This window comes from Rhinopithecus bieti, unplaced genomic scaffold (genome assembly GCF_001698545.2).
Source record: "Rhinopithecus bieti isolate Rb0 unplaced genomic scaffold, ASM169854v2 scaffold_14549, whole genome shotgun sequence".
NCBI lineage: Eukaryota > Metazoa > Chordata > Mammalia > Primates > Cercopithecidae > Rhinopithecus > Rhinopithecus bieti.
The window spans coordinates 534,183-555,295 of record NW_016808027.1 but is presented as its reverse complement, the minus strand read 5'-3'; the positions used below and the strand labels follow the sequence as shown (position 1 = coordinate 555,295).

Sequence of the window (21,113 nt, the reverse complement as noted above, 5' to 3'; positions counted from 1 at the left end):
GCCGCCACGTCGCCCGGCTAGTTTTTTGTATTTTTTAGTAGAGACGGGGTTTCACCGTGTTAGCCAGGATGGTCTCGATCTCCTGACCTCGTGATCCGCCCGTCTCGGCCTCCCAAAGTGCTGGGATTACAGGCTTGAGCCACCGCGCCCGGCCAAGAATCAATATTATTATCTTTAAAGCAAAATTAGGAATGCTTCTGCTCTCAAGACATCGGGATATCAGGACACTCCTAAGTCTGGGTCTATTTAGTAAACATTTTCAATCTGTTCCTTTAACCATAAACATCTAGAGGCTAGGAATGCCTGACTTTCTGGGAATGCAGCCCAGCAAGTCCCAGCATCATTTTTCCTAACCCTCAGTCAACATGGAATCGTTCTGATTCTAACGCCTCTGACACAATCTCCATCTCCCTGGCTCAAATGATCCTCCCTCCTCATCCTCTTGAGTAGCTGGGACTACCAGTGTATGCCACCACACCTGGCTAATTTTTTTTTTTTTTCTGTGATGGAGTCTTGCTCTGTTGCCTAAGCTGAAGTGCAGTGGCACAACCTCAGCTCACTGCAACCTCTGCCTCCCAGGTTCAAGCAATCCTCCTGCCTCAGCCCTCCTAGTACCTGGGATTACAGGCATGTGCCACCATGCCTAGCTAATTTTTGTATTTTTAGTAGAGACAGGGTTTTGTCATGTTGGCCAGGCTGGTCTTGAACTCCTGACCTCAGGTGATCCACTCGCCTCACCCTCCCACAGTGCTGGGATTACAGGTGTGAGCCACTACGCCTGACTGATTTATTTTTTTTTTTATTAGAGACGAGGTTTCACCATTTTGCCCAGGCTGGTCTTGAACTCCTGAGCTTAAGCAATCCTCCCACCTCAGGCTCCCAAAGTGCTGGGACTACAGCAGTGAACCATCACACCCGGCCTCGGCATAAGTTTTCTTCCAGGGAATTTTTCGCTTTTAATTCTGACCTCAGCCTACATAGAAAAATGTAACTAAATTGCACTCCACTTGCTCACTTATATTCAAATGACCCTGTGCCCATAGCAACTTCTCCAAGATTTAGTTTCCTCATCTAAAATATGTGCATAGTAATAGTACCTGCCTCACAGAGTTTTGTTAGAGAAATGTAGGTAGAGTACTCTGTGCCCTTGGCATTGGTTGCCCCCTTCCTGCAGAGTATACCAGTGAAGTGCTCAGACTCTGGAGCCAAGATGTCTGGATTCAAATCCTAGCTGGACCACTTATTATCTGTGTGGCTTGAAACAAGATATTTTCTCTCTGTGTCTCAGTTTTATTACATGACAAAAAGGGATGATTATGGTATCTACTTCATTTCTTAAAACTGATTTTTGACATTTATTTCCTTCTCCAAGTTGTTGGTAGGGACGTATATACTTCAGGAGGTTGTGAGGTTTCAATAAGTTACGCATTAGTCATTAGAACAGTGCCCAGCATATAGTAAGTGCTTAGTAGGCATTAACCGTTATTTATCATTATTTCCTTTCTTATTTCTGACAATCAGAAGATGGTGATTGTGCCCCCTCCCTGCACACACACAATATTCTTGTCCCCTCTTTTTCAAAAGTTGCACATAGGCGGTCCCCACCCAGGTGGAGGGACATACTCCAGGGTGTCCATGGGCATCTTCACAGCTTGGACCCAAAGCTGAGTCCGTCCTCTAGGTGTGACCTGATTCATCCAAGAGGAGCAGTGACAGTGGGAGTGAAGATTGACGGGACTGGTGTGTTGGTGTTTTGGGTAGCATTGGTGGTGATGATGGAAGTGGCGATGGAGATGAGGCTGGAGATACTGATCTCAGTGAAGGCAATGGTAATGATGATGATGATAGAGAAAGTGATAATGACGTTGATGATTCTGATTATCATCACGTGGTGGTGATTCTGGAGGTTCAGGTGACAGTGATAATGATGATTGTGCTGCTGGTGGTGATCACGACAGAGATAACAATAGCAATCATCATATCGTGATGGTAATGTCATGACTAAATTTGTCATTTAGTCACAATGATATGGGTGATGTGAATGAGGGTGATATTTAAGCTGAAAGGAATAGAAATGATGACGATGATTATGGTGATGATTTTCCTAAAAATGTTGGTGATTATTATGATGTTAATAGTGGTCATGACAACTAACCCATGTGGATACTGGTGATGACGAAGTTTAACCATAAGAATTTTATTCATTCTTTCAAAATCACTTGTTGGGCACCTGTAGGGCCAAGAACAAATGGAACACTGCAGGCTTCAGTTGCTCCTGAAGATATGACAGGGCCCTCACCCTCTCCTCTCCAAGAGCTCTCCTTCCCAGCCCACAGCCCACCCTGAATGGGATCGCTGGTATCCAGCGGACTGTCCTTGGTTTTGTGTCTCCTTCAGGGCAAGGACTCTCCCTCTAAGCAGAGCCCTGGGGAGTCCACAAAGAAGCAGGATGGCCTAGTCCAGATTGCACCAAACCTGACTGTGATCCAGTTCATTAAAGGTAAGTCAGCTCAGACCAGGTTATGGGGAGCCAGGGCCAGAGGGGCCCTCGAGGCTGTACAGGATCCAGTCCTTCCCGCCTTTCTTGATTCATCTTCTCTACCGGCAGACCCCGCGTAAGCACCATCTACTTCTTGTGAGTCTTTGCACATGCAATCCTCTCTGCCTGGACCATCATTTTTTATTGCTTTCAAAATCTCCCCTATGGGCCAGGTGTGGCGGCTCATGCCTGTAATCCCAGCACTTTGGGAGCCCGAGGTGGGCGGATCACTTGAGGTCAGAAGTTCAAGACCAGACTGGCAAACATGGTTAAACCCTGTCTCTACTAAAAATACAAAAATTAGCTGGGCATGGTGGCAGGCACCTGTAGTCCCAGCTACTTAGGAGGCTGAGACAGAAGAATCACTTGAACCCAGGAGGCGGAGGTTGTAGTGAGCTAAGATCACGCCACTGCACTCCAGCAGACAGAGACTTCATCTCAAAAACAATAACAACAACAACAAAACCTTCCCTATCCCTCTAGGTCCAGCTCAAAAGCCACTGCTTTCTCCACAAGTCCAGCTCTCCTGGCCAGCAAGGCCACTTCCCTCCCTCTTTAGCTCTCAGAACCCTCAGGGCTTCTACATGAGTTCAGGTCTGAGCCTGTGCTCCTGAAGGTCAGGCCTGTGCTGACTCATCTATGACCCTTCCCCCCTTCCCACCCACCACTGAGCCTGCAAATGGGAGGCCATCGAGAAATTGTCAAATTCCCAGGCAGAAGCATGGGCGGAGAGAGCTCTGGGATAAATTCCAGAACCTGGGCTTTTGTCCCTGATCCCTGCTCCCTTCTGGGCCTCTGCTTCCCCATCTATATAGCGAGGAGGAGACTCAATGATCTAAAGTCCATGAGGCTATGATCCTGAGACTATGAACTCAGTCTATCAGTAACCAGAGTACACATTATGACCAGGCCATTCTTTCTCAAGATTATGACCCCAGGAGCATTGATTGAGTACCTGCTGTGTGCCCAGCTCTTACAGAGCTCTGGATGGCAGGTCAGAAGACTTGGATTTGAGTCCTGCCCGTAACAGTGACCAGTGTACAATCTTAAAGAAGTTAGTTTCCTTTTCTAACTTGAGTTTCCTCATCTGGAAGATTGGGTCAATAATCCTTGCTCTGCCTATCTCAAGGGCTATCATGAGAATCAAATGAGATGAAAAATGGAAAGCCTCTTTATGCTATTAAAAAAAACTATACTCATGTATAAGGTACAATTATTTCAATTATTACTCTTGTTCCACTGTTATTCTGACCATGCCCTAGGATAGTAAATTGAGCTGCCTGTGGTTTAGGAGGGTACTATCCACAGGGGTTGCTTCATTCCTTACTGAGGATTTCTGCAACAGGAAGGAATTAGGCCTATTCTTGGGAAGAACTTCCTAAGATTTGACGTTGGGGCAGGACATGGTGGCTCACACCTGTAAACCCAACCCTTTGGGAGACCAAGGCAGGAGGACCTCTTGAGCCCAGGAGTTTGAGATCAACCTGGACAACATAGGGAGACCCTGCCTCTACAAAAAAAAAAAAAATTAAAGAATTAGCTGGGCTTGGTGGTGCATGCCTGTGGTCCAAGCTACTGGGGAGGCTGAGGTGGGAGGATCGCTTGAGCCTGGGAGTTTGAGGCTGCAACGAGCTGTGATCTCACCACTGCGCTCCAGCCTGGGTGACTGAGAGAAACCCTGTCTGAAAAAAAAAAAGACTTGATGTTGGGATATCAGTAATCTAGCCCCGTTTTTTCAGCATTCTCAGGGAAAGAGAGGGCTTGGACTCCATGCATGGTGCTGGGCCTAGAGGCAGGAGCTGGGACTCCCTAGCCTCAGGCCACCCCCAGATGCTATTAGGCCCCAGAAGGCTGTGCTGCTGAATTGCTTATTAATCACTGCTTGGGTTTCTGCCCGGAGGGAAGCTGGTGAAATTGGAACCTAGAGCAAGTGTTCTAGGCCAGATTGTCTCTGGTAGTTTCAGCTTCTACATGGGCCTGGAGAGAATCAGGGCAGGGGTGCCTCAGGCCCTGTGACCAGTGAGCCAGCCTGGCTTCTGCTGAACTCCAGGGGCCAGTCTGACTCTAGGGCCTGGCCTTGACCACCTGGTGCCACAAGGAAGGCCAAGGGAGGAGGAACCATGGTCCTTCAGCTGGAGGTGCCCTATACTCTTGGGGAAAGATAATTCCTGAGCTAGGAAAGGCCCCTGTCAGATGAGGGAGATAGTCTCTGAGCTAGGGGAAGCCCCTGTCTAATGCAAAAGATACAATCTCTTTGATGGAGGATACGTAGTCCCCAAATGGAGCGAGACCCTACCTTGGCTGATGGAAGAGACCTGACCTCTATGGTGGAGAACGCCCCTGTCTGATGAGGGAGACGTAGTCCTTGAAGTAGAGGAGGTTCCTGTCTACGGGGGGAGACATTGCCCTTGAGTTAAGGGAAGCCCCTAACTAATTGGAAGAAGCATAGTCCCTAGATTGAAGGAGAACCTGTTCTATTTGACAGAGGATACCTGGTGTCTAGCTGGGTGAGGCTCCTGGCTGATGAAGAAGACAGAGTCACTGACTTGAGGGAGGCCCTGACTTGTCTGATGGGGGAGACACTGTGCTGTGCTAAGGGAAGCCCTGTCTCATGGAAAAGATCTGCCTCAGAGCTGGAGATGGGCCCTGGAATTCCCCTGCAGGTAGCCCTATCTTAGTGAAAGGCATAGCCTCTGCCCTCCAGGAATTTTCCATCTATTCCGGAGTCAGGTTGTGGATGCTGAGGAGAGATGGGGGATGGCTATAAAGCACACTGCAGTGATCAGTGCAGGAGAATGGACTGGAAGCAGTCCATGAAATGGAGCCCTCTAGAGTCAGGCAGCCAGAGAGGCACAGGAATGGGGGAGGGAGTATAGAAGGGAGGATGGACCTTGTACTAGGAGTCAGGAGACCCTAGGAAACTCCTGGCCTTACACTGGCCTCTGGATGAACTTGGACGAGCCCCTGTCCCTCTCTGGACTCTACCATGCAGTAGGGGCACCTGTACAACCTGGGCCATGCCAGACTGAAATTCGTGGCTCCATATAAGGCCTCAGACGCCCTGGCCAGAGCAGCTCATGGCAAGAAGGCTGAGCAGCTACCTGGGGTCACAGCGAGCCTCACACCTCTTTACTCTAATGCTGGCTAAATGTGTGGTGTGCAGCAAGGAACCAGGGACAGGAGGCAGACCTGGCGCAGAAAAGAGGGGGAATTCCACAGTCCCCACCCACCCCGCCTGAACTGTTTGTCTTTTATTTTCTGCCTCCCAAGGAAACAGATCCTAGCCTGGCCCAAGGGGGCCAGGGAACCAGCTGACTTGGCTCTGCTCTGAGGACAGACAGAAATCTTCCCATGACAGAGGCCCTGGTCCTGCTGCTGCAGGAACAGAAGGAGCCCCCACCTGGCCCAGAGAACCCCCATGGCCCCACCAGCCTGGCCTGGCAAGTGGTTTGCTCCTCTCCCTCCATACCTTATATTTGACTTCAGTCTTGCCTACTGCAGGCAGAAACACATGTTAGTGGAGAGAGGATTTCACGTGTCGAACAGAAAGTGTCCTTGACACTTTCACCTGGGCTGCCCCTGCCAATGAGCATCACCTGGCTGCTGGAGCCCAGCGAGGAAAGGACTTTCCCACCCTTTCGTGCCCTTCAGTTTAGCAGACTTGCAATGGGAACAACCAGTGAATGAGGCACCATTTTAGGAGCTCGCAGGAGACTGGGGAGGTAATTTTTTGCCAGAACACTCACTTCTTTTCCTACCTCCAAGCATTTGCCCCTCCTGGGCCCCTACTCAATTCTTTTTCCTCCTTGCTTCACCTCCCCAGATCCCCGCCCACCGATTCTTTAGGCCCTAGCTCTGTCCCACCTCCAGGAAGTCTCCCAGCAGCAAGCCGACTCAGATTTCACCTTCTCTGGAGGTCTTTGATTCTGCCCCAGACATATTGACATTTGATTACATATTAGTCCATATATCCATTAATTCCTTCCTTCATCCCATGAATTCAGGTGCCTCCTATATCCCAGGCCCTGGAGACTTAGTAATCAACACAAAAAACAAAACCCCCGGATCTTTTTAAAGAAAGCTTATATTCTGGTAGGGTGACAATAAAACAGCTAGATGAGTGAAAAGTATAGTACATTAGGTAGACGGCTATGGAGAAATACAAGCTAGGGATGGGTAGGTCAGGGCAAGGAATTGAGACCTGTGTTTGGGACGCAAGGGAGGATGAAGGCCCAGGTGGCTTGGAAAAAGCTGTAGCAGGACAGGATGGAAAGAACTGTGTGGGGCAGGGGAGAGGAATGAATACGTAGAATAGAAAAAATGAAATGACATGGGATGGGATGGATGAAATTGAATCAAACAGGATGGCATGGACCAGAACTATATGGAACTGAATAGAATTGAATAAAAAAAAAAAAAACATATCAAATAAGATAAAGTCTAACTCAATGGAACGAAATGAAACAGAATTTCAAAAATGAACTAGAACAAGGGCCAGGTGTGGTGGCTCACATCTGTAATCCTAGCACTTTGGGAGGCCGAGGAGGGTAGATTACTTGAGGCCTAGGGTTCGAGACCAGCTTAGCCAACATGGCAAAACCCATCTCTACTAAAAATACAAAAATTAGCCAGGCATGGTGGTATACGCCTGTAGTTTCAGCTACTCAGGAGGCTGAGGCACGAGAATCACTTGAACCCAGGAGGCAGAGGTTGCAGTGAGCTGAGATTGCACCATTGTACTCCAGCCTGGGCAACAGAGAGAGACTCTGTCTCAAAATAAATACATACATACATACATACATAAATAAAATAAAAAAGGACTAGAATAAATGGACTGGAATCAAGTGGGATAAAATTGATTGCAGTAGATTTAAGTGGAATGGGAAGGGTTGGAAGGAATGGAACTGCTTGAACTGTGCAGGGGAGGAGGGCAGTCTTTGCTGGACGGCTTGGCTGCCCTGCCTGCCCTGACCTCCTCTGCACTCACCCCCACAGTCTTCCCCAGGGTGCTGCTACAGACCCTACGCCACCCCATCTTCCTGCTGGTGGTCCTGTCCCAGGTGTGCTTGTCATCCATGGCTGCGGGCATGGCCACCTTCCTACCCAAGTTCCTGGAGCGCCAGTTTTCCATCACAGCCTCCTACGCCAACCTGCTCATCGGCTGCCTCTCCTTCCCCTCGGTCATCGTGGGCATCGTGGTGGGTGGCGTCCTGGTCAAGCGCCTCCACCTGGGCCCTGTGGGATGCGGTGCCCTTTGCCTGCTGGGGATGCTGCTGTGCCTCTTCTTCAGCCTGCCGCTCTTCTTTATCGGCTGCCCCAGTCACCAGATTGCGGGCATCACCCACCAGACCAGGTGAGTGTGTGCGTGGGCACACGAAGGCAAGCCTAGGAGGACGGGACAGGGAGGACAGGGGCCCTGGGCAGAGGCCAGGATGGTGGGGCGCCCCCTGCCTCAAATCTTGCCTCCCCACCTCTGCTTAACAGCCCTTTGGAGATTGGAGTCAAGCAGTGGGGTGCTCCAGAAGGCTCCAGGGTGGGTGTCAGGCACCACTGGAAGGGGCATGGATGAGACGTCAGGGGCAGAAACTCTCAAGTCCGGGAGGGTGTGGAGGCTGAGACAGGGCAGAGCCACCCATGGGATGGCATCTCCATAGTGACTAAGCCCTGTGGGCCCAACAGAGATGGGACAGAGGCCGCATCACAGGAGCCAGGACCCAGCTCAGCCAGAGGAATGGCCTGCCCAGAAGGGAGCATGCTCTCAACCCAGAACGAGAAGAGATGAGAGAGTGAGCAAGGGACTAGATGGCCCCTATCAGAGAGGCTGCAGAGGAGACTCAGGCACTGGGAAAAGATTGGACAACAGACCTCTGATATTTTGGGTTTTAGAGCTTGGGAGCTAAAATTCTGTTTTTCCATTACTCTAAAATTACAGAATTCTTTTTCCACATCTGTGAGGCAGCACCTGCCTCCACCCTCTGGGAGGAAGTCTCTTGATTTCTAGTTCCACAATTCTCCATCACACCTTTACCCTTGGGAGCCTTCTTGGAGAGGATGTTGGAAATCACATTCCTGCCTCTTCTCCAGAATGATTTCATTTTTCCTGGAAACTGCTCCAGGCTTAAGTTGGCCCAACACTCAGCTAGAATTTCCCAACTTTTTCCGTCCCCGCTTCTTCCTTGGCATCTTCTGCCTCCACCCAGGTGCCAGCTTTCATCACCGGGGGTCCTCCTGCATGGCTGTCAGGGGCTCAGCTTAGGGCCAAGGAGCACCCAGCCCCTCCCCATCTGTCCTAGCTCCCACCCTCGCTGATCTCTCCCCCATCTCCCTTCCCTCCTCCCCCTTTCATTCTCTGCCCCTCTTTTTCCAAACAGGGAGGCAACTCCGCTCTCTAGACTGGGGCCTCCTGTGTACAGAGCCCTGTTCTAGGCACTGCAGCGGGGGCTTTAGCCACTTCTTCAGGAAGTCCCTGGTCTGAGGAGGGAGCCAGGTCCTCAAACAAATGATTTTACAGTAAAAGTCAATGGATATTTTATCACAATGTGTTCAACAGTGCATGGGAGAAAAAGCTCATCCCACACGCCCCATCTCTCTTTTCTTCTCCCTTTCACACCTTAGCTTTGACATCTCGTGTCACCTGTGTTCTCACCTAAATTCTTGTGATTTATTCACTAAGCTCTGGGTTCTAATTCACTGAAGAGACTATTTGGGACCAACTGAGCTAGGCAAGAAGAACTTTCCCTATTCCTGCACAACCACAGGTCCCAACAGCTGCAAGAACCGAAGGTCTCCCTTCACTCAGCGTCTTCCCACATTACATCTCATTGAACCCCCACAGGATCTCTGTAATGGGTCCTCTTATTAGCCCCTTTTCACAGATAAGTACAGCAAGGCTCAGAGAGGTGAAGTTACCCCATAGCTGGAACAGGGTAGAGCCTGGAGCCAGGACTGTCCCCACAGAAGCAATCAGCTCCAGGTGGTCAATGAGAGTGAGGAGCAGAGGAAGGGCCCTCTAACTCTTATCTGCTCAGCCTTCCAGCTGCTGGCAGAGGGTTCTGGGAGGTGCCTCTCCCTTGGCAGAGTCCCCTGGCACCGCCTCCTGATAGGCCCTCCGCGCAGACAGTGCCAGCCTTCCCACTCCTACCCCCACCCCGAGGGAGATGTGCCAAGATGTTGTCAGACACACACCAGCACTGTCTGGCAGAGGAGGAGGAGGAAATATTTTGTGTTTGATGATCTTCCTTCCCTCTCAGATGGAGTGTCCCCTCACCCCAGGGAGGGAGAGGAGCTCACTTTGCCCCATGCTCCACTTCCCCACTCCACACCCTGGCTAGAGACTGTCTCCAGCTCCTACTCACCCTCTTCTCCATGGAACTGAGATTTCACTAAGCTCCAGTCCCAGCCTCACTGATCAGCCTGGCCTCTGCCCCATACCCACCCCAAGCCCAAGACAGGGACCTCCAGCTTCCACCTTTGGCCTTCTCCGCAGCCTGGCCACTGGACCCCTGTGTGACCCTGAAAGGCACAGCCTCTCTGGGCCTCTCTCTCCCTGGCAGGTTAGCTGTGCTTCCCCCTAGCGTGAAGGCAGGTGACACTCTGAGTCCCAGAGGCCACCTCCCTGCCCTCCTCCCAGGGTGACCTCCCCCTCAGACTAAGCCTCCCTCTGACCTCCTGCCCCTGCCCACCTTCACCTTGCCCTGGCCACCTGGAGCTGGGGCACCCAGGGGATTTGGGAGCAGGCCCTCGGAGGGAGGCAGGTGGGACTAAAATGTTTCCTGGACACAGTGAACAGGGTGGTGGCAGTGAGACTGCAGGATGGCCATGACAGGCAGAGAAACTGAAGCCCAGAGAGGCAGGAACAGGCTGGAGATCCCACAGGTGGTCAGTTCTCCTGATTGGGTCCCACACTCATAGCTCTGATTTTCTGAGAAAGGAAGCAATCACTGATTTTCGGAGAAAGGAAGCTCGTTGAGGAAAAGATACTCTTCATCTGACACTAACTTCTGGGGGGAATTTATCTTGTATACCCTGTAGAAGGGTCACTGAGGTGCAGAGATGTTTGAAGAAGCTCAAAGGCTCGTAGGATCTAGGGGGCCTGTCTCCATACTTGCACACCTTCATTGCAAGGAGCTCACTATCACACCATCCTCGGGCAGCCCTGATGGTGAAAATCCTCCGTGTGGAGCCGAAATCTCTGGCCATTGCTCTCGGCTACAGGGTTGAGGAGGTCCCCGCTAGTGGCCTAAGGGAGGGAAGCCAGGCCAACCCTACTGACCTTCTCTCCCACCAGTGCCCAGCCTGGGCCAGAGCTGTTTCCAAGCTGCATGGAGGTCTGCTCCTGCCCATCGGACGGCTTTAACCCTGTCTGCGACCCCAGCACTCGTGTGGAATACATCACACCCTGCCACGCAGGCTGCTCAAGCCGGGTGGTCCAGGATGCTCTGGACAAAAGCCAGGTGAGTCAGGCCTCTGGTGGCAATTTCTGCCCCTCAGGGCCCTGCCTGCCCTGTCTCTGTGGGCCTGTCATACTCTCCACCTCTGCAAGCTCTCACTCTCTAGCTCTCTTCTCTCTGTCTCTCTCTGTTGGCAGATGTAGAACATTATTCTCTCAATAAGTTTCATCGGCCGGGCGCGGTGGCTCACGCTTATAATCCCAACACTTTGGGAGGCTGAGGCAGGCAAATGACCTGAGGTCAGGAGTTCAGACCAGCCTGACCAATATGGTGAAACCCATCTCTACTAAAAATACAAAAAATTAGCCAGGCGTCGGGGTGTGTGCCTGTACTCCCAGCTACTCAGGAGGCTGAGACAGGAGAATCACTTGAACCCGGGAGGCAGCGGTTGCAGTAAGCCGAGATCATGCCATTGCACTCCAGCCTGGGCAACAAGAGTGAAACTCCATCTCAAAAAATAAAAATAAAGCTTTCATTGCCAGCCTGGGCCCAGGGCACAGAGGTGAACCATTCTGGCTTCCAGATCTCTGTGCAGGGGAGATGCAAAAGAAAATAACTCACAGGAATTCCAGAGGTGCTGATAGGTAAGACCACTGGTCGATACAAGTACATACAAAGATGAAAAGAGACACAACCCCCTGGGTGGGGGTGGGTCCCAGAAGGCTTCACGGGAAGTGGCATTTGTGCCAGACATTCAAGAATGAATGGGTAAACTAGGACTTGAGAGGGAAGAGCTTTCCAGGCAGGAGGAAATGGCCTAAGCAGAGGTTTGGAGGAACACACATGTGCAAGCATGCACACACAGCATTTCTGTTGGAGCAGAAGCACAAGGGTTCATGAAGGGAAGGCAGGGCCCAGAAAAAGAGGGGCCTTGAATGCCAGGCCAAGAATGGGGACTTTCTGGAGAGCAGTAGGAAGCCACAGATGGGTTTTCAGCAAGGGAGTAACAAGTTCAGATCTGTGTTTGATCACGCTTGAGGCCATAGTGTGGGGGCAGGCGAGCAAAGTACAGGACACAGAAGGCCAGCGAGCATTTCATCAGTCAGTCAGTCAACAAACTTTCACTGATCTCTTCCTCTGGGCCAGGCCCTGTGCTGGGAGCTGAGGACTCAGAGCCAAGGGGCCCAGTGGGGAAATGAAGGCAATGTAATCAGCAGCAGTGCATTCTGAATCTTAGGAAGACTAAGACCAGCCGGTTCCTCCTCCCCTTTTTCCTCAGTTTCCCAAAATGACAAAGGGGACAATGTCTGCCTTCTCAGGCCCCCAGGCTGTAGTGAAGCCTGGGGGATTTGTCAGGGCAGCAGCATCAGGCTGGTTGTTATGACAACATCTCCCTCTCTCCAGAGTCCTCTCACCTCCCACCCTCATGCTGGGCATCAGCATCTAAAGCTGAGGCTCCTCCAGGGAGAGACCTGGGCTGCACCGGCTGGTGCAGAAGAACCTGTTGATGGTGCGTAGTCCTTTAGAAACCAGTCAGGCACTACCTGGGCCTGAGAGCCCTTCCAGAGGCCCCCAGGCCTTGGCAGGTGGAGAAGTGAACTCCTGTGGGTATGGGACCCGGTTCAAATCCCTGTTCTGCCTCTAATTGGCTCTGTTACCTTAGGCAAATTATTTAACCAGTGCCTCAGTTTCTTGGCCTGTAAAATAGGGGAGATATTATTGAGTGCCTACTACAGAGCAGGAATGTACTGAATAAATGCTTTACCTGGATGAATTCATTAAATAGTAAGCAAAGAACCACATGACGTTATCCACGAAAGCACACAGCACAGTGCCTAGGTAATTTTAAATACTCAGTAATACACATTCCTATTACGCCCATTGTACAGATGAGAAATGGAGGCCCAGGAAAGGACCAGACATTGCCCAGAGTCTCAATACCAGGGCTGGGACTAGACACCAAAGCCCTGGCCTCCCAGTCAGCCCCCTCTTTGGAACATCACGGAGGCTTGGATTTAGGTACAGTATTTGGAGGAGGGTGCAGCTGAGACCAGGCTAGCACTCAGGGACTATTGTCATGCTGGCCTGGAATTGTGTCTTGACATGTCTGCCTCCTTGGATTGTGAGCATCTTGGCTCAGGGATGGGTGGCTCAGCGCCCAGCACAGCTGCTCAGTAACAGCTTATGAGTACATGAGTGAATGAGGTAAGATGGGGCAGGTGGGTGGCTGCACAGGTGTGGTGCTGAATGCTCTGGGGGAATGAGACTCTGCAGCAGCACAGGGATTGAAGTCATTCATAAGAAAAACTTCCTGCCATGGAATTGGATGAATATGAAGGGTCAGGAAAACCCAACTGAAGGGTCAGGAAAAACCCAAGGGTCAGGAAAAATCCAAGGGTCAGGAAAAATCCAGCCTTTGCTTTTATCCCACTAACCCTCTGCTTCTGAGAAAAGGAGCAGGGGCAGGATGTCTCTCTCCCAGGAACCTTGCCTTAGCATTTCTCCATTTCTTGTCCCTCCATTGTATCTCCAGCCTGTATTTGGAGGCTCAGGGGCCACTTTTCCTGCAATGTAAGATGATATGCACTTAGGGGTCACACAGCTTCTTGTGTGAAAGGTCTTCAGACCCTTGTGTGAAGGATCAGCACAGCTTCATCATGCACATTGGCTCTGCTGGCCAATGGAGAGTGCCTGGTCACCCAAGCCTAAGTGCTCACATGCTCACTCTCTCCTGCCTTTCTCTTATTCCACCTGCTAAGTAACTTCAAATCTAAACCCTTTATCCACACACCCCCAAGCCCACTCTGTGATGGGCCCCTTGGCCTGCCTCCCTGATCTGGTCCCTCCTCCGTGCAGCCCCCAGAACACCCTTTGTACCATCCAGTCTCATCTACTCCTGGCTTAAAATTCTCCCAAGGCCCCCAGCATCCACCTCAGGGATTCCGAACCCTTTTCACACTGGGAAGTGTCTGCAGCTGCCAGGGCTGGAGGTGAGAGGCTCAGAGGGCTCTAGCTGCCCAGGCCAGCTGGCCACTTCAAGGGCTGATGGGACTAATCCCTGCACACCTGTCTCCCATCTGAGGCCCCGTGTGGCTGGGGCACATGAGTCCAGAAGCTCTGGTCTATGGGAAAGTAAAGAGAAGATCAGGCCTCTTGGCTTGGCCTGGTTTCTATCGGGTGCCCGCGGGCCCCGGCATTCCAGATCACTTCTCAGAGTCCTTAGCTGGAGGTTTTCCTGGCTACCTAGGGAGTGAGTGCAGGCTGGGATCAAACACTCCAGGGGACCAGCCCGGGGGCATGGCCAGTCTGGGGATGTTTTCTTACAGCTGGTGTGTAGAATGTGGGAGAATGATGCTCTTCTGGGTCCCTCCCTCTTCTTCTCTACTTTCTCTCTGTTTCCCTCTCCCTGCTCACGGCCTCAGCCCAGGCTCAACTTGAGCATAGAGAGCCCTTGACGTGCCTGCTCCTCAAGCCATCTTTGCTCAGCCAATGGGTCAGGATCTCAGACTCCCAGCCAGCTCTACCCCAAATGGCCGTGGGACTTGGGCCTCTCACAAGCCTTCCCCGCTGTAAGCCCTTGGCCAGCTGCCTGCCCTTGGAGCTCTTGGAGTCTCTTCCTCCTCTTCCCACTCCAGGTTTTCTACACCAACTGCAGCTGCGTGGCGGAGGGCAACCCCGTGATGGCGGGATCCTGTGACTCGACCTGCAGCCACCTGGTGGTGCCCTTCCTGCTCCTGGTCAGCCTGGGCTCGGCCCTGGCCTGTCTCACCCACACACCCTCCTTCATGCTCATCCTAAGGTGAAGGTGGGGGCGGGGCAGGGGCAGGTGGATACCAGGAGGTCCTTAACCAGAAGCAGAACAAGGAATTCTGAGGGGGAAGTTCAAGGAAGGAGGCCACTTGGGTGTCCTGGCCCCCACAACGTGGCCTTAACTGTGTTCATCCCATGGCAACCTACTGAGGCAAGGTTTTCTCCCCATCTTGCAGATAAGAAAATTGAGGCTCAGAGAAGTTCAGGAGCTGGCCCCTGTCACATAGCAAGTGTTGGGTGGAATAGTACTGGTTCTCTGACCCAGAGCCCAGGCTCCTACTTGCCCAGGGGAGAGGAGGACATACCTAGGGCCCTGTCCTGGCCTCTGGAGGTGAGGACATCATACCTGCAATAGATAAGCTGCAGGAGGTGCATGTAGGAAACCAAACTGTGTCAGTCTAGTGCATGATTCTGAATGCTGCTTCAAGGCTACATATAAGTGCTTATCAGGTGCCCACTGTGGACCCAGCCCATGCTTAGCACTGCCTTTTGGGCCAAGATCTTTGTGGCCTTCATCCTAAGAGTGCCTGCTGGCCCTGACAAATTGGCACCTGAGTTCAAAATCAGGGTCTCCTGGGGTAAGGACTGGGATAAGAGGACTGAGTGAGAAAAAAATATTTTTTTTTTTTTTGAGAAGGAGTTTTGCTCTGTCGCCCAGGCTGGAGTGCAATGGCGCAATCTCGGTTCACTGCAACCTCCTCCTCCTGGCTTCAAGTGATTCTCCTGCCTCAGCCTCCCTAGTAGCTGGGATTACAGGCACCCGCCACCACACCCAGCTAATTGTATTTTTAGTAGAGATAGGGTTTCACCATGTTGGCCAGGCCAGTCCCGAACTCCTGACCTCAGTGATCCACTTACCTTGGCCTCCCAAACAGCTGGGATTACGGGCGTGAGCCACCATACTCGGCTGAGAAAAGCAGTTTTTCTATTCTGTTACTCAACAATCAACACAGAAGACTTCTGCAACAAGTGTGGGGGTATTTTCCCACACACCAGGCACGCAATTAATTCTGCAGTGGACCCCAGCCGGTGTCCTCCAATTCTATTCTGACACGATCTAGCTGGAGACAGCATCAGATCCCACAGGCTGGGTGCTCAGTCCCACAAGACTTCCCCTCCACTTCCCATGCCAACCGCAAGCCCCAGGCTGTTTTACCAGTGCTTCTGACTGACCAGCCATACGCTGGGATTTCCACAGCCCCATCTTTGAGTTTGCTTTATTTGCTAGAGTGGCTCACAGAGCTCAGGAAAACATCTACTTGATGTTTATCAGTTTATTATAAAAGATATTACAAAGGATACAGATGAAGTGATGCACACAGCGAGGTATGGGAGAGGAGTTTTCATGCCCTCTCTGGCTGCACCTGCAGGGACCTCCATGTGTTCAGCTATCCGGAAGCTCTCCAAAGCTTCATTATGTAGGCATGATTGATTAAATCACTGGATATTGGCAGTCACCTTAACCTTCAGCCTCTCTCCCCTTGCTGGAGGTTGGGGCTGAAAGTCCCCACCCTCTAATCCTGCCTTGGTCCCTCTGGTGACCAAACCCCAACCTGAAGCTCCCTAGGGGCTGCTCACCATCAGTCGATTTATTAGCATACAAAAAGACACTTCTCACTTTGAAGAGTCCAAGAATTGTAGGAGTGTATGCCGGGAAGACTAAATACATATCTCACAATATCACAGGGACCTCAGAGCAAGATAATTTCCATTTTCCTTCTCCTGGGATTATTTTATTCACTATCTACTTTCCAGGAAATTAGAAGGGAAATGGAGCCCCTCACAAATACTAGAAGACATGTAGATCTAGAACACAAGCCGGCCTGGGAGAGAAAATAGAGGAATCAGATGCCCAACAGGCAGCCTGACTGAAAGGAGTTGAGAACACAGCCTCAGGACTGCGTGGATAGGGCCCTGACCGCTGTTGGCCATGAGATCCTGGCCAAGTTATTGAATCTGTCTAAGTGTCAGTCTCCTTATCTATAAAATGGGGCTAATGTACATCTCACTCATGGGAGTGATGTGGGGTTGCAGGGCAGAACTACTGAGCCCATAGTAAGCGCTCCATAAATGCCGGCCACTGGTGTTGTCTGGCGGGAGCCAGAGGATTGCAGGCTGTGGCGTTACAGTGGTTGGGGATGCTGGGGAAGTGTCTGGCTGTCCCAGCTCCAGGTCTTGCCAACTGTAGGAGTAAGGGGAGAATTTGATGGGACCAGTGGGTGGAAGAAGAGGAGTGATGTCTGTGACCAAAAACATACAGAGGTCAGCACAGGACCCTGATGGTCAATGGGTGTGTTGTCTTGTATATGGGACCAGGTTCTGCAGGTTGAAAAGGGATGGGGTACGTCCCTGAGCCCCCCAGCTTAGATCATCAGATGGGAGGGAGGCTGGTGCTGGGTGGTGGGAGAGAAGGGCATGATGAGAACCCTTCACCGTTGATGCATGGACCTTGGGGGCTGGAACCCCTCCAACCTCATGTTGCCCATGTCTCTGCTTGTTAGAGGAGTGAAGAAAGAAGACAAGACTTTGGCCGTGGGCATCCAGTTCATGTTCCTGAGGATTTTGGGTAAAGATCTTGCTTGGGACCATTGGTGGTGATGGGGTCCAGATGCCCACTGTGTGCCGGGCCTGGGGCACAGGCATGAGCGGAACTCAATCCCTGATCTTAGGGCTCACAAGCCCATGGGGTGACAGGCCTGGCCCAGCTCTCCTACAGCAGGGTGTATAGGCAGAGGCTAGACCCATCAGGAAGCTACCTCAGATACAGGGGTGGGGCGGGCTTGAGGGCCAGAGAGCCAAGAGGCCCCAGTAACCCAGAGCCCCTGAGGGGTTGTATGTGCCAGGGAGGGGGCAGGGCAGGACAGTGGGCCTTCGTTATCCCCTGAGCACCGCCTCCCTCAGCCTGGATGCCCAGCCCCGTGATCCACGGCAGCGCCATCGACACCACCTGTGTGCACTGGGCCCTGAGCTGTGGGCGTCGAGCTGTCTGTCGCTACTACAATAATGACCTGCTCCGAAACCGGTGAGACCTGGTTTGACGGCTTGTGGGAAGGGTGCTGGAAATACTCTCAGAGTCCCAGGCAGGATACTAGCAGGCAGGGGAGGTTTCATTTAAGTCTACCTGCTAGGTGACAGGTGCCATTATATATTCAGTGCTGAGCTCACCAGTCCTTCAAGCTAGACACTGCCCCACTCCTTTTATAGATGAGGAAAGTGAGAGTTAAAGCAAGTAGCCCAAGGTCACACAGCTAATAACTGGCAGAGCTGGACCTTGACCACAGAGTCTATGCAGGAACTTGGGGAGAAATAGAGGAGCAGCCATGCTGCAAGAGGGACTTGGGGTGAAGGGCTGGGGAGAAAGCTCTGTCTAGGACACAGGAGGCCTGGGTTTCAGGCCCAGCTCTGTCTCCCTCATCATGGGACTTATCTGGGGCTCAGTCTTCCCATCTGTACAATGGGGAACTCAAAGGAACCTGAAGGCACATAGGCGGCTGGCCTGGGATGGATGTGGAGAGGACTTGATAGCAGGGCTGGGAACAAGGAGCTGTTCACTTTCAGCTCTGAGGAGGTGAGGAGGGCACAGTTCCTGTGGGCTGGGACTGTCCACAGGGGGCTTCCTAGAAGAGGAAAAGTCAAACAAGGGCCTTGATAGTTAAACAGGGGAGAAGGAACCCGTTTGTTCTTGGGGCAGGTGGGGCAATATAAAATTCTACTTGTCAGGCCCTCTGAGCCCTTAGGCTCGGAGACAGGCAGGGCCAGCCCAGGCCACAGAGCAGAGTCCAAGACATGGCAATGAAGATGGCCAGGCCTCTGCTCCCACGCAGGGCTCCTCTGCAGAGCCTCTCCCCCTCCTCCAGGGAAGAGCTGCAGCAGAGGTCAGTGTCTCCCTGAGGCCTCAGTGCCTCTGATTTCACAATGAGTGATGATTGCTGATGTCCATGCCCTGGCCTGGCCGCTCTTGAGTTCAAGGGTTCCCATTCTTTCCCCAGGTTCATCGGCCTCCAGTTCTTCTTCAAAACAGGTTCCGTGATCTGCTTCGCCTTAGTTTTGGCCATCCTGAGGCAGCAGGACAAAGAGGCAAGGACCAAGGAGAGCAGATCCAGCCCTGCTGTAGAGCAGCAACTGCTAGTGTCAGGGCCAGGGAAGAAGCCGGAGGATTCCCGAGTGTGAGCTGTCCTGGGGCCCCACCTGGCCAAGAGTGGCAGCCACAGCAGTACCTCCTCTGAGTCCTTTGCCCAAGATTGGGTGTCAAGAGCCCTGTGTTCCATTCTGGCTCCTCCACTAAATTGTTGTGTGGCTTCAGGCAAGACACTGATCCTCTCTGAGCCTTTGCTTGCTAGTCTGAACCAAAGAGTTGTTTGGGCATTTGCTGTGTTGGCCATTTCTGAAGCAAGAGGGTCTTCCTCCTCCTTCCCCCAGCCAGCCAGCTGTCCTGGAGCCAGGCTTTCCTGGGTGGAAAGACTGCGTCCCTTTCCCTGGGGCCCTCGGATAGCAAAGTGAGCCACAGTGGGCCAGGCTGCCCTCCATGCTGGGCCCCAGCCCAGGTCTGCAATCCCTGGATCACCCTCTCTGAGCCTCAGCCATCTCCTGTCAGGTGGGAATGAACTTGCCAGCCTTCAGGCTTGTTCAGCTGTGACCATCTGTGCGGTCAGTGTACACTCAGGTCTCCTCCCCAACTCCAGCAGCCTTTAAGAAGTGTCCCTTTGGCGCCCCCTGGAGGCAGAGCACTGAGCTGGACCCTGGGTAGACTCCCACAGGGAGGAAGGAGCTGGCCTCAGGTGTGGGACACCCAGACTTGGCAGGGCCTTCAGGAGGCCTGTGTGGGGGCCCCAGGAAGCCTTAGCTGAAGCCGGGAGACTCACTCTCCATCTCAGGAAGTTCTAGCCCTTGCCCTCAGGGAGCCATGGTTGAGGGTGAGGCCCAACACCTGCCTTAGGGGCCCTGGGTGGGCAAGTCTGGGCCCTGGGGCAGGGAGGGAGACTCAGGCCCACACTTGGGTATTTTCTAATTTCAGACAAACACATACTCAGTGTGCACTCACTGATTCCTACACATTGCCAAGATTTCACACATGTGACCAGGGGCCACCAAAGTCCCTGTGACCTTTGTGACTAGGATCCTAATTTCTCTATTTTCTCCTGAGTGCCTGGGTCTGTGTTACTTGGGGCAGCATGGATAATGTTTAGTTCTGTGACACTATTTTTTGGGGGGTGGCACCTGGGTCTCTGGATTCCTGGGCTGGCGTCAGGCCCATTACTGTAATGCTGGGAGCAGTAAAGCTCAGCTCTGTGTAATGAGTGATGCTATGGCTTGCTCAGGTCTTATGATCCAATCCTTTTCTACATCGGCCCTTGTTTTGTTTTAAGGCTAGTCTTATCTGGCCTGGTTATTTCCCTGCGGGGAGGAGAGAGTTTGTTAATCTGCTCCCAGCCCAACCTATTGCCACCCCACCTCACTGGGACCTGCTGCTTGGGAGGCAGCAGACAGGGAGCCACCAGCAGTGGCTTCCTGGCCCTGTGCTTGGGGTGGGGGGAAGCTGGGGTCACATGTGGCCCTTGCCTTCTGAGCAGCTCCCAGTGCCAGGGCTTTGAGATTTTCCCACGTGATAAAAGAAAAGGGAGGTAGAGAAGTTCCAATTCCCTTTTTATTTTGCTGGTTGGTATCTGTAAATGTTTAACAAATATCTAAGCATGTATGTATCAGTGCCAAGAATTTCAAAGTCTCCTCCAACAATATGAGGCTTTTAGGATGTTTATATTCCTTCATCCCTCTTGTTTCCCAGGTTTTGCAGGGGGAAAAAAAAGTCTGGAATTATAGATATGGCTTATTATTAAATTTGTTCTTGCATAATGTCTCTTCTATTACAAAAATTCTTTCTTTATAAACTGCATTAGAGGTTTGCAACAACCACATCATTTCCATTAACTTAGATTTAAGTTTTACTGGATTTATTGCTCACCGTTATTGCTTGTATATTACATCTTTTCCTATCTTTATATTCTGGTTTAATTTTTGTTTGACTGAGTGACTTCTTCTACTAATGGTTTCAAAAATGGAATAAGGTCACGAGGATTTCTGAATCCTCACCTGTCCAAATTGTCATTCACATTTTACAGAAGAGGAAACTGGCTCAGAAAGCACAAGTGACTTCCCCAAGATCACAGAAAATAAATGATGGAGCCAAGGTTGGATGTGAAGACCTTGTGGGAACTGAAGGTTTTATAATTTGAGGAGCCCTCTTTAAGAAAAATATACAAAATTATAAACATAAAATTAGGTACAAAGTACCTATATTTACCTATAATGAGAAAAGAATGCAAAACAGATACATCACACAATCCCCCAAAAATGCATAATACTTTTATTAACTGCCC

The 21,113-nt window shown here is 51.5% G+C and overlaps 1 protein-coding gene across 4 annotated transcripts in view; it reads left to right on the top strand.

The window, feature by feature from the left end:
* Window positions 1–20,735, top strand: part of SLCO2B1 (solute carrier organic anion transporter family member 2B1) — a 55,277-nt gene extending 34,542 nt beyond the window's left edge. For all 4 annotated transcript variants that reach the window (XM_017885286.1, XM_017885287.1, XM_017885288.1 and 1 more), the window contains 7 exons: window positions 2,398–2,500; window positions 7,535–7,892; window positions 10,827–10,992; window positions 14,565–14,728; window positions 17,241–17,305; window positions 17,641–17,761; window positions 18,729–20,735. In XM_017885286.1, the coding sequence (XP_017740775.1) occupies window positions 2,398–2,500; window positions 7,535–7,892; window positions 10,827–10,992; window positions 14,565–14,728; window positions 17,241–17,305; window positions 17,641–17,761; window positions 18,729–18,909 (1,158 nt within the window). In that variant the 3' untranslated portion in view covers window positions 18,910–20,735. The remainder of the gene's footprint in view (window positions 1–2,397; window positions 2,501–7,534; window positions 7,893–10,826; window positions 10,993–14,564; window positions 14,729–17,240; window positions 17,306–17,640; window positions 17,762–18,728) is intronic.
* Window positions 20,736–21,113: the final 378 nt, after the last annotated feature.